This window comes from Oncorhynchus keta, chromosome 10, assembly GCF_023373465.1.
Source record: "Oncorhynchus keta strain PuntledgeMale-10-30-2019 chromosome 10, Oket_V2, whole genome shotgun sequence".
NCBI classification, from domain to species: Eukaryota; Metazoa; Chordata; class Actinopteri; order Salmoniformes; family Salmonidae; genus Oncorhynchus; species Oncorhynchus keta.
In genome coordinates this window covers 42,105,455-42,118,810 of record NC_068430.1, presented here as the reverse complement: position 1 = coordinate 42,118,810, position 13,356 = coordinate 42,105,455, and the positions used below count along the sequence as shown (strand labels likewise).

General features: G+C 42.9%; 1 protein-coding gene across 2 annotated transcripts; it reads right to left on the bottom strand.

Annotated features, from left to right (window-relative positions):
* Positions 1-89: 89 nt before the first annotated feature.
* LOC118388764 (PPARGC1 and ESRR induced regulator, muscle 1) lies at positions 90-13,258 on the bottom strand. 2 transcript variants are annotated; one of them, XM_035778207.2, is made up of 4 exons: positions 13,096-13,258; positions 6,029-9,698; positions 3,720-3,836; positions 90-3,398 (listed from the first exon to the last, which is right to left on the bottom strand). In XM_035778207.2, the coding sequence occupies exons 1-4, from the start codon at positions 13,219-13,221 to the stop codon at positions 3,289-3,291; spliced, it is 4,023 nt and encodes a 1,340-aa protein (XP_035634100.1). In that variant the 5' UTR covers positions 13,222-13,258; the 3' UTR covers positions 90-3,288. The 2 variants fall into 2 exon arrangements, with proteins under 2 accessions (XP_035634100.1, XP_035634101.1); XM_035778208.2 differs by lacking the exon at positions 90-3,398 and adding an exon at positions 3,405-3,565.
* Positions 13,259-13,356: the final 98 nt, after the last annotated feature.

The following is a 13,356-nucleotide window of genomic DNA, read 5'->3' as shown; positions in this document are numbered from 1 at the left end:
AAGTCCCAACACACTGAGTGTATGGTAATGTAGACCCTACATCCAGACTTGTGCAATTATATGGAAATTAAGTGGAGACTGAGAGGAAGAGATGCATAGTGGTACATTTAATTGCTAAACAATGACAAATAGCTTCTTGAAGTTATTCCATCAACTTACACACACACACACAGTACCATATTATCATAGAGGTTCATTAAACTTTTCTAAGGTGAAAAGTGCTAGTGTTTGATATTCATTTCAAATATCTCAAATATTGCCGATACCATTTGGCCTTTCCACTGCCGAGAAAACAAATCGGAGCCTCGCATAGACCATGTTAATATTGGCATTTTATAAACATGCAGAGTCATGCTGAAGTACATTCAGTTACTTTAATTGATGCACAATGTGATATAATATGTTGTGTACTCAACAGAGCCCTTGGTGGAAATGTAATTGATATCTGAGATGGTAATTTGCAACAACTGAATGATTTGTTTGGACTGACCATCATTGAGATCATTTATTACAGAGCAACCAACCACACGTTATCAAATTGTATCAATTCTTTCATTTAGACATACTTAAAACTCCCTCCAATTCTTTTTCTTCCCTCAACGTAACGCTTTGGAAGGACATTCTGTCATGACATGTATAATACACTATACGTACGTTGACCATGTACAATAAACTATATGTACGTTGACCCTGTACAATAAACTACACGTACGTTGACCATGTACAATAAACTATACGTACGTTGACCATGTACATTCACATGAAATGTTGCACATCTCCCTTTTTGCAAGCACAGAATATTTAGCACGTTTGCATGCATGACAAAGCAAAGACATATACTGTAGCCTCTCTCCGAGCATTAACACAACCCTACCAGGCTGACTGACATCTTTGACTTACACGTAACTCTTGACAAATCCATTTTCTCCACATAGACTTTCTACATACAAATTGCATTTTGCTTTGCACATATGTCAAAAATAGGCACTAATGGTTAGCTTTCAAATTCTCTTGATAAAATGTAGGAACTGACCGTGCTGACTGACTTAATCACAACAAATGCTTTTTACAAGGCCCGAATACTCTGTTTTATTACATGAAGGCACCACATAGTCATGCTTACCATGTTACTGTGAAGTTACATTGACATACTGCACAGTCTCTATTAGTCTCTATGGTCCACATCAACCTCCGTTCACCCATAACATTTTTATCCCTGCTATTTAGGTGTGTTTAATCCTGTCTGAGAAATATTTGCATACTGAACATCGCAATTTAGGTAATGTCTCACTGTCAAAATCTAATATCATTTACCAGCTCAAGCTTCCTGTTGAGTAAAACATTAGTGGCCTGTGTCCCAGACACAGATTAAACCCAGTACCAGACTAAAAAGCACTTTCGATGGAGATTCTCCATTTAGCCTGCTTTTTTTGTTGTCCCGGACTAGATTTAATCTGTATCCGGAAAACTGCCTCTATCTGGATTAGAATGCTTATTAACTTTACTTCTACTGTCCTGCCAGTAAAAATGATGTAATGCTATGGCAATTACTGCTGTGATTGAGATATACAGTTGAAGTCCGAAGTTAACATACACTTGGGTTGGAGTCATTAAAACTCATTTTTCAACCACTCTACACATTTCTTGTTAACAAACTATAGTTTTGGCAAGTCTGTTAGGATATCTACTTTGTGCATGATGCAAGTTATTTTTCCAACAATTGTTTACACACAGATTATTTCACTTATAATCCACTGTATCACAATTCCAGTGGGTCAGAAGTTTACATACACTAAGTTGACTGTGCCTTCAAACAGCTTGGAACATTCCAGAAAATGATGTCATGGCTTTAGAAGATTCTGATAGGCTAATTGACATCATTTGAGTCAATTGGAGGTGTACCTGTGGATGTATTTAAATGCCTACCTTCAAACTCAGTGCCTCTTTGCTTGACATCATGGGAAAATCAAAAGAAATCAGCCAAGACCTTGGAAAACAAATTGTAGACCTCCACAAGTCTGGTTCATCCTTGGGAGCAATTTCTAAACGCCTAAAGGTACCACGTTCATCTGTACAATAGTACTCAAGTATAAACACCATGGGACCACGCAGCTGTCATAAGGCTCAGGAAGGAGATTCGTTCTGTCTCCCAGAGTTGAACGTACTGTGGTGCAAATCAATCCCAGAACAACAGCAAAGGACCTTGTGAAGATACTGGAGGAAACAGGACAAAGTATCTATATCCACAGTAAAACTAGTGTTATATCGAAAGGCCGCTCAGCAGGGAAGAAGCCATTACTCCAAACCGCCATAAAAAAGCCAGACTACGGTTTGCAATTGCACATGGGGACAAAGATTGTACTTTTTGGAGAAATGTCCTCTGGTTTGATGAAACAAAAATAGAACTGTTTGGCCATAATGACCATCGTTATGTTTGGAGGAAAAAGGGGGAGGCTTGCAAGCCGAAGAATACCATCCCAACCGTGAAGCACAGGGGTGGCAGCATCATGTTGTGGTGTGCTTCACAAAATAGATGGCATCATGAGAAGGAATATTATATGGATATATTGAAGCAACATCTCAAGACATCAGTCAGGAAGTTAAAGCTTGGTCACAAATGGTTCTTTCAAATGGACAATGACCCCAAGCATACTTCCAAAGTTGTGGCAAAATGGCTTAAGGACAACCAAGTCAAGATATTGGAGTGGCCATCACAAAGCCCTGACCTCAATCCTATAGAAAATGTGTTGGCAGAACTGAAAAGGCGTGTGTGAGCAAGGAGGCCTACAAACCTGACTTAGTTACACCAGCTCTGTCAGGAGGAATGGGCCAAAATTCACCCAACTTATTGTGGGAAGCTTGTGGAAGGCTACCTGAAACCTTTGACCCAAGTTAAGCAATTTAAAGGCAATGCTATCAAATTCTAATTGAGTGTATGTAAACTTCTGACCAACTGGGAATGTGATGAAAGAAATAAAAGCTGAATTAATAAAAAATAGAAATAAAATAAAAGCTGAATTAAGCTACTATTATTCTGACATTTCACATTCTTATAATGAAGTGGTGATCCTAACTAACTTAAAACAGGGAATCTTTACTAGGATTAAATGTCAGAAATTGTGAAAAACTGAGTTTAAATGTATTTGGCTAAGGTGTATGTAAACTTCCGACTTCAACTGTAAATGGTTGTTCGTGTTTCTACGTTGTATGAAACTCTTATGACACTCCTATGGACCCAAGTTAAAATGTCTGGAAAGGGTTCTCTAGAAGCAATAGCTATATAATATATCATGCCTTATCTTCAGTTGAATCATTCAGATCTCCAGCTTCCCTTCTCTTCACCACGTAGCGCCGAAGGTACTGGATGGCAGATATGGCACTCACATTTGCCAGCAGAGCTGAACAATTGTTCAGAGAGATTTGTTTACATCATTTGAAACCTGTCTCGCAATTATACCAGTCCGGTCCAAGCTCTGTTTGTGCTACCTTGGTAACTCATTGTCCGGCCAATGTTGGGCATGGCAATTCCACAAGGAGTTGGCAAGTGCAGAAACAGACTGGCATCCTGGCAACAATTAGACATGAGTAATTGACTTATTTATATTCCGTTTTAATACCTAAGAAATGTATAGAATAAATACAATAAAACATTGATATAAAAACCAATGATAATTGATGACAGTGCTTTTTAGCAATAGTAAGCGGTTCTATGGATTTACCTGCTTTCCATGTATCTGCAGCCATTGGATCTGCTGACCTCAGTACCCAGGAGGCAAAGGCAATACAGACCAGACACATGTCAGACTGCTTCAGTGAGAAGAGGATGCCATCTTTCTCTACAGGAGGGAAAACACATGTAACTGAGATGGGTCAATGAAAATGCATTACTTTAATACATCAAATGTATTAAGTATTATGTATAATGTACAATGTAACTGCCATAATAAAAGAAACATCAACATAGTGTCTTAATAGGACGTTGGGCCACCACGAACCAGAACAGCAAAGATGGCATAGATCCTACAAGTGTCTGGGACTCTATTGGAGGGATGTGACATCATTTTTCCACGGGAAATGTGTTGTGTGGTTGATGGTGGTAGAAAACGAGGTCTCGGGCACCGCTCCAGAATCTCCCATAAGTGTTCAATTTGGTTGAAATCTGGTGACTGAGAAGGCCATGGCATGTGGTTTACATCGTTTCATGCTCATCAAACCATTCAGTGACCACTCGTGCCTAATAAATGGGGGCATTGTTATCCTATGGGGGCATAGCCATGGTAGGCAAAATAATGGCCTATCCAGGATTTTTATACATGACCCTAAGCATGATGGGATGTTACTTGATTAATTAACTTATAACCACACCTGTGTGGAAGCCCCTGCTTTCAATATAGTTTGAATCCCTCAATTACTCAAGTGTTTTCATTATTTTGGCAGTTACTGTGCCTTGCGAAAGTATTCGGCCCCCTTGAACTTTGCGACCTTTTGCCACATTTCAGGCTTCAAACATAAAGATATAAAACTGTATTTTTTTGTGAAGAATCAACAACAAGTGGGACACAATCATGAAGTGGAACGACATTTATTGGATATTTCAAACTTTTTTAACAACTCAAAAACTGAAATATTGGGTGTGCAAAATTATTCAGCCCCTTTACTTTCAGTCCAGCAAACTCTCTCCAGAAGTTCAGTGAGGATCTCTGAATGATCCAATGTTGACTTAAATGACTAATGATGATAAATACAATCCACCTGTGTGTAATCAAGTCTCCGTATAAATGCACCTGCACTGTGATAGTCTCAGAGGTCCGTTAAAAGCGCATAGAGCATCATGAAGAACAAGGAATACACCAGGCAGGTCCAAGATACTGTTGTGAAGAAGTTTAAAGCCGAATTTGGATACAAAAAGATTTCCCAAGCTTTAAACATCCCAAGGAGCACTGTGCAAGCGATAATATTGAAATGGAAGTTGTATCAGACCACTGCAAATCTACCAAGACCTGGCCGTCCCTCTAAACTTTCAGCTCATACAAGGAGAAGGCTGAGGCCCATGATCACTCTGGATGAACTGCAGAGATCTACAGCTGAGGTGGGAGACTCTGTCCATAGGACAACAATCAGTCGTATATTGCACAAATCTGGCCTTTATGGAAGAATGGCAAGAAGAAAGCCATTTCTTAAAGATATCCATAAAAAGTGTTGTTTAAAGTTTGCCACAAGCCACCTGGGAGACACACCAAATATGTGGAAGAAGGTGCTCTGGTCAGATGAAACCAAAATTGAACTTTTTGGAAACAATGGGAAGATGGTTAAAATTGATGGGAAGATGGATGGAGCCAAATACAGGACCATTCTGGAAGAAAACCTGATGGAGTCTGCAAAACACCTGAGACTGGGACAGAGATTTGTCTTCCAACAAGACAATGATCCAAAACATAAAGCAAAATCTACAATGGAATGGTTCAAAAATAAACATATCCAGGTGTTAGAATGGCCAAGTCACAGTCCAGACCTGAATTTAATCGAGAATCTGTGGAAAGAACTGAAAACTGCTGTTCACAAATGCTCTCCATCCAACCTCACTGAGCTCGAGCTGTTTTGCAAGGAGGAATGGGAAAAAACTTCAGTCTCTCGATGTGCAAAACTGATAGAGACATACCCCAAGCAACTTACAGCTGTAATCGCAGCAAAAGGTGGTGCTACAAAGTGTTAACTTAAGGGGGCTGAATAATTTTGCATGCCCAATTTTTCAGTTTTTGATTTGTTAAAAAAGTTTGAAATATCCAATAAATGTCGTTCCACTTCATGATTGTGTCCCACTTGTTGTTGATTCTTCACAAAAAAATACAGTTTTATATCTTTATGTTTGAAGCCTGAAATGTGGCAAAAGGTCGCAAAGTTCAAGGGGGCCGAATACTTTCGCAAGGCACTGTACCTGTATGTGTATAAGTATAAGAGTATGTATGTACACAATGTGTAATTGTATAGGTAAAGGATCAACCATCTCACATCACTAGATAATACTTACTTGACACTGAGACGGTTGTCTGTAGGCTTTTGAATCGTCTCTGCTTCTCTGAAAGCTGTCTGAAGATCTGGTGTCCGAGTTGAATGACCTCAGGTGGAGGAGGGGAGATCCTGGTTGCCTCATTGACAATTGTATCAGCTTGGCTGCATGGTGTAATGAGAGGGGGAAAAGCCCTCTGAGCCTGACCCACAGCTGGAGACATCCAGGCACCAGACCTCCAGCACCAGCTACTGCTAGTGCTGCCCATTCCTGGGAAGCGGATCCTCCTCAGGGAGAGCAGGCTCTTCCAGTTCCCTGTCCAGCCTCTCTGGCTGTAGAAGTGGGTGTTTTGTGGGTAACCATCTGGAGCTGCAGAAGCGGACGAGGAGAAGGACACAGCCTCTTTGGCCTGGATGTCGGAGCGAGTCACCACTCGGATAGGGGAGCGGTCGTCCTCCTCAGATTCGAGATATGTGTCTTGTTGTGGGAAGAGAAAATCTTCCAGTTCGTGGGACCTGAGGTCTCGTGCAGCCGAGCGAGAGCAGGAGAAGATGGGGACTGGTTCTCCTTCACCATGCAGGGACTGCTGGACCAGGGGAGGGAATAACACTCCAGCTCCGTACTTAGAGAGAGAGTAGTCATAACAGCACTCAGACACTGACGTAGACAGAAGGGACTCGTAGACAGAGAGGACATCCTCTGTGAACAGGTACTCGTATAGTTCTGGAAAGGTGATTCTGTAGCGCTCGTCCAGTATGTCTGTATTGGGTAGAATTGGGGAGGCCATTTGGCTGATTCTATCAATCACTGCAAGAACAGGATTCTCCGCAAAGTCTATGTCCTGACAGCTGTTGAGAAATAAGCTCTTTTCGGCTTCCTCGAGCATGTCCTTTAGCTCCATCTCGACCTCCAGAGCTTGGGCATTGCGCATGTCTTTTGGCCTCATCTCTATATCCAGACCTTGTACAATGGGCACGTCCTTTAGCTGCATCTCTGCCTCCAGAGCTTGTACATTGTGCACGTCTTTCAGCTGCATGTGGACCTCCAGAGCTGCTTGTACATTGCACATGTCTTTCAGTTGCTTCTCGACCTCCAGAGCTTGGGCATTGCGCAAGTCTTTCAGCTGCGTCTCTACTTGAGCTACCTCCAGATCTTGCACAATGTTGAGCATGCTTCTGCTCTTCCTGATCTTTTTCAGGCATGTAGCTTCTGGGAGGAGGCTGGTGCTGGAGATACTGTCTTCATTGGGGATGCTGTCTTCAGAGGAGGAGGATAGTGCTGCAAGCTTCTCACAGTCAACAGGAGTGGCCAGGCCAGTACTGGAGTCTGTTTCTTCCTGTGAGATGGCCCCTGAGCAGGGAGACTCTGATCTTCTCCATTCGAAGTTCCCAAGCTCAGGGCTGGGGATTGAGCTAGTGCCGAGAAATGGCATGTACTCTTCGTCAAAATCGGAGAATGTAGAGAACTCGCAACTCGAGCGGTATGGCTTGGGGGAGTCATCGTTGTGTGTGAAATAGTCAGAGTCTGCGGTATCGGAAGTGTCCATTAGTGAGCTGTCTTGTGAATAGTATTCCTCAATATCAGTCAGGGAACTGTTCAGCATGTCTGCGTCTGTGACTGTAACATCAACACGTGTACTGTCAGATTCCTGAGGATGGAGGATCTCCTTCGGGGGAGATGGGCTTCTGCATACCCTGAGGTGCAAGATGTCTTTAATTGTCAATTTTTCCATTTCATCCCAAAAAGCAGAGATGGCATACACTGGGCGAGTAGGGTCTGATGCATTATACGATGTTTCAGGGTTTTCTGTTGGTGTCACTGTTACTTCGGGAAGAGGAAGAGGAGGTTGATCTTCTGAAGTGTTCGTCTGTGGTAAATGTTCCCAGACTGTAAGTGGCTCACCAGCTCTGTGTGCTGGTGTCTCATTAGTCATGTGGGAGTCAGGGCTGTGCTTTGAATCAGCCGGCACTGAGATTTCCTCTGACATTATAGGGTTACTGTTACTGTGACCAGTGGAGGGACATGTTCTGACAGACTCGATGTAAGCCTGGTCAGCTGTGTTTTCATAACCTTCACGTTGTGACATCAAGGGGCAATTTAGACAGTCTTCCTGAATTAGTGGCTGTGAATTAGCAGTAGGGGTTTGTAGAGGAAGAGAGGCGGAGAGAGTGGAATCTGTCTCACTGGAAGGTGGGTTAGTATCCTCCATTTCTGTGGCTGAGAGATACTCCTCTTCAGAATCATAGCTGGTGCTGGTGGTGTAAAATAATTCCCCTTCCTCATTCGAGTACACAGACTCAGAGCGGTGAAGTGTAAATAATAGGTGTTGTAGTTTGGATAATGGATGGTCTACTGACCTTTTTAAGCCAACGGCTGAGCTGTAATTTTCCTGTTTGTTTTCTTCTATAGACGACTCTGGGTCGAGCGCCTCGGTGGAGTCATCCCTCTGAAGGGGCGACTCTGTAGAAATATTCACATCTTCACTGAATGATGATGAGGAGCTTAACTCTGAAAAGAGAGGGGGTATCTCCAAATAGCTTACATTTATTTTGGGAAACTCTATATAGACTTCTCTATGATAATTATTTGGTAATGTGTGTGTGTCTGGCAGTGGTTTTAACTTATTGCATGACTGGGTACTAAACTCATTCATGGTCTCCTGTCTGTTAGATCCCTCCATTCCGTCTATATCTATCTCTGACTCACTCTCAGGGGGAGGGTCTGGCCCCTCTGAGGTGTGGTGGCCCCGTGGGACTGAATTCCTACACGTTTTTTTTTTTCTTCTTTTTTTTTTCACCGCGGTGGCAGCATGCACTCTGTGAGGCGCTTGACTTTCGTTCACGGTCACAAACCAGCGCTCTTTTTCCTCCCTTGGCGCCACAATGGCATGTCTCTCGCATAATATAGCTGTTTCTGTGTGGCACAACAGCTGCTCCTGGCTGATATGTTGGCCTGGATACAGGTCTTGGTGTGGCAGTGGAACAGGCTGTAGGGGGAGGGGTGTTAAGATGTCATGTAATGTACCAGTGCCACCTTCGCTTGGCAGCTCTCCGTCGAATCCTTTGATATCTGAGACATCATAGGCTCCAGAGGGGTCACTGTTAGCTGTGCACTTGTTGCTAGAAGATTCTGGAACTGAACCGAGATGTTTTGTTATGTCCTGGTTCCTAGAGGTCTCTTCTGTGTTCTGCTCAGCAGTCTCTCCTGGGGTGTCTTTTACCAACTCTGTGGTGAGGCTGTTTTCTTCAAAGTACCCAGATTCTCTGTTTTCTCCATAGTAGCCAGAATCTGATTCTTTCTGTGCACCACCCTCTTCCTCAGTTAAGCTCAATGGATCATTTAGTTGTGTTTCTTCAGAGCCACTCTCACAAATCTTTACAGGCAGGTCTGTACAGATGAAATCCTCTCTGAGGGTAGCCTCTTCCTTAACACTGGGCTCAGATGGGATGGCAGTGTTTGGAGCTGCATTCTGCTGCCGGGGGTCATCTTGGACATTGCCTAAGGCCGGAAACATTGGACACACAGAATCCTCTGGTTCCTCATCACTGAGGCCCAAGTCGTCTGAGCCTGCGAGCTCGGGCTGTGGCAGGGAGCATTCCTCACTCTCCTTATAGAAGCTGTCCCAGTCCCGCTCCGCTATGTGCACACTGTGGTCTAAGTCGTCCATGGCAACCTTCACAGGCTCCTGCATCTGTAAATAACACAACATTTAAGGGCGTTAGTTAAAATGTCAAAGTTGAAAGGTTATAGAATCCTTTACATACAGTGCATTTCGAAAGTATTCAGACCCCTTGTCCTTTTCCACACTTTGTTGCATTACAGTCTACACACAGTACCCCATAATGACAAAGTGGAAACAGGTTTTTAGAAATGTTTGCAAACTTATTGTCACGCCCTGACCTTAGATAGACGTTTTATTTCTCTATTTGGCTAGGTCAGGGTGTGATTTGGGTGGGCATTCTATGTTTTCTATTTCTTTGTTTTTGGCGGAGTGTGGTTCCCAATCAGAGGCAGCTGTCTATCATACTTAGGCAGCCGTTTTCCCACCTAATGTTGTGGGTAATTATTTAATTTCTGTGTGTGTTTGTGTGCGCCACGGTTGCATCACGTTCGGTTTCTGTTTACCTGTTTTTTTTTTGTGAAAGTTTCACTTTATTAAAAGATGTGGAATTACATACACGCTGCGCCTTGGCTCATGACAGGGAGTTTGAAGACAGTGAACGTCACACTTATTAAAAATGTAAAACAAATACCTTATTTACATAAGTATTCAGACCCTTTGCTATGAGACTCGAAATTGAGCTCACGTGCATCCTGTTTCCATTGATCATCCTTGAGATATTTCTTCAACTTCATTGGAGTCCAACTGTGGTAAAGTTAATTGATTGAACATGATTTGGAAAGGCACACACCTGTCTATATAAGGTCCCACAGTTTACAGTGCATGTGATGTCAGAGCAAAAACCAAGCCATGGAATTGTCCGTAGAGTTCTGAGACAGGAGTGTGTAGAGGCACAGATCTAGGGAAGGGTACCAAAAAATGTCTGCAGCATTGAAGGTCCCCAAGAACACAGTGGCCTCCATCATTCTTAAATGGAAGAAGTTTGGAACCACTAAGACCACCTAGAGCTGGCCGCCTGGTCAACTGATAAATTGGGAGAGAAGGGCCTTGGTCAGGGAGGTGACCAAGTACCCGATGGTCACTCTGACAGAGCTCCAGTTCCTCTGTGGAGATAGGAGAACCTTCCAGAAGGATAACCATCTCTGCTTCACTCCACTAATCAGACGGAAGCCACTCGGAAGCCACACATGACAGCCTGCTTGGAATTTGCCAATAGGCACCTAAAGGAAACTCAGACCATGATGAACAACATTCTCTGATCTGATGAAACAAATATTGAACACTTTGACCTGAATACCAAGCGTCTTGTCTGTAGGAAACCTGGCACCATCCCTACAGTGAAGTATGGTGATGGCAGCAACATGCTGCGGGGATGTTTTTCAGTGGCAGGGACTGGGAGACTTGTCAGGATCGAGGGAAAGATGAACGGAGCAAAGTACGGAGAGATACTTGATGAAACCTGCTCCTGAGCGCTCAGGACCTCAGACTGGGGTGAAGGTTCACCTTCCAACAGGACAACGACCCTAAGCATACAGCTAAGACAAAGCAGGAGTGGCTTCGGGACAAGTCTCTGAATGTCTTTGAGTGGCCCAGCCAGAGTCCGGACATGAACCCGATCAAACATCTCTGGAGAGACCTGAAAATGTCTGTGCAGCGACACTCCCCATCCAACCTGAGTGGATCTGCTGAGAAGAATGGGAGAAACTCCCCAAGTACATGTGTGCCAATCTTGTAGTGTCATACCCAAGAAGACTCGAGGCTGTAATTGCTGCCAAAGGTGCTTCAACAAAGTACTGAGTAAAGGGTCTGAATACTTACAGTGAGGGAAAAAAGTGAGGGAAAAAAGTATTTGATCCCCTGCTGATTTTGTTCGTTTGCCCACTGACAAAGAAATGATCTGTCTATAATTTTAATGGTAGGTTTATTTGAACAGTGAGAGACAGAATAACAACAACAAAAATCCAGAAAAACGCATGTCAAAAATGTTATAAATTGATTTGCATTTTAATGAGGGAAATAAGTATTGGACCCCTCTGCAAAACATGACTTAGTACTTGGTGGCAAAACCCTTGTTGGCAATCACAGAGGTCAGATGTTTCTTGTAGTTGGCCACCAGGTTTGCACACATCTCAGGAGGGATTTTATCCCACTCCTCCTTGCAGATCTTCTTCTTATTTTCCCTCACTGTATGTAAGCTGCTTTTGCTTTGTGATTATGGGGTATTGTGTGTAAATTGATGAGGGGGAAAATAAACGATTGAATCAATTTTAGAATAAGGCTGTAACGTAACAAAATGTGGAAAAAGTGAAGGGGTCTGAATAGTTTCCGAATGCACTGTATTCTCACTTGGGGGGGAGTGGGCAAAACAAATCGAAAGTAACCCAAGGCACATGCTGTATGACACATATTGTTTATGCATCTTTTACTAATTATATTTACAGATATTTATCTGAAGATGTAATGAATACTTTTAAGGAAAATATAACTTTTTTAAATTGTTTTTTTTCTTCTGCAGTGTCTGCAATAAGTGTTATTTTCTATATGTTTTATGTTGTTCCGGTAAATCAAGCACAATGCCGTACAGAATATTTAGAAAATGATTGATTGTAAAACAGAGCCCTCGTGCCATTTCAGACTAACGTTTTGATTTGTCTTGGGGTGTTGTTGTGATGAACTCACTGCCCTCCCCTTTTGCTATATGAAAGCGGACTCTATAGTTCAAGCAGTACCTTGTCGAGATCTACACCCGGTAGATCAGTTCATGTAAAAAAGTGATGGGCTAGTATGCGTCACAGAAACATGGCAGTTGCAGTTCCATAACAGACCCCCAAAAATACATCATGGCCCTACTCCTGGAAAAATGGTCATGTGATCAGAGTTGGGCAACGACACTACTGTCACCTTTCACCTACAATATCACAACATACTATGCATACTGGAAACATCTCAAGGTTAAAATTCTGTTAGCGTGTGCAATCTATGTCAGACATATTGTAACTCGCCTCTTCACTCTGCATGAACTTTGGCATACAGTCCATACCCATATAAATCCTAATGTGGTCCAAAATAAATACATTCGAGTTAGCGTATCTTTTGTTTTCACGTACATAAAGATATGAGATTCATATGCATTCAAATCCACTTCATGGAAAGAGCTTTAACCCGTCCAACTCTTCAAAGTCAACCAGTTCAGATACCATTCAACGTATGCTGTTGAGGCTTTGTTCTGGGTTGATAGACAGCTTTTTATAATGAAACTAAGTCAGAAATGTGCAAAAAATGTGCAAAGGACACTGAGGCCTTGTAGGCTTGTGGTAACTTATGTCATAAGCACAACACGGGTCCATAAGTAGCATTCTAGCATTCAGTAAGAAGGATTGGAACTGTATTGTAGGCTACAGTATGTGTGGTGTAGGTATTCCATGCTGATATGTTTAGTGTCTGTTCAGCAAGAATGGCCTCCTACCTGTGGGATGAGTATAAAGTCTCCAGGGTCAGCTTTTCCTGCAGCAGTAACATGCTGTGTGTTTGTCCTCCTGCGTCCGCCTGTCCTTGCCTGTGGTGTAGCAGAGTCAGAGTGGGGCCTAGCCATTCACCACATTATAAATAGACCTGTAGCGGTGTGTCTGTCTCCTGGTCACATGTAGGGCTCTGCTCGGGTCCGGACGCCCTTCTCTCTCACCCCCCACACCCTCTCCCATTCTTTCTCTCCCTCCCAGAGGTGTAA

Bases quoted from the DNA above. Each gene is read 5' to 3' on its own strand.
- LOC118388764 (XM_035778207.2), bottom strand. From the start codon at position 13,221: ATGGCTAGGCCCCACTCTGACTCTGCTACACCACAGGCAAGGACAGGC. The intron at 9,699-13,095 runs GTAGGAGGCCAT...TGTTATTTACAG, and splicing joins ACTTTATACTCATCCCACAG to ATGCAGGAGCCTGTGAAGGT. The intron at 3,399-3,719 runs GTAAATCCATAG...ACAATTGTTCAG, and splicing joins TGCAGATACATGGAAAGCAG to CTCTGCTGGCAAATGTGAGT.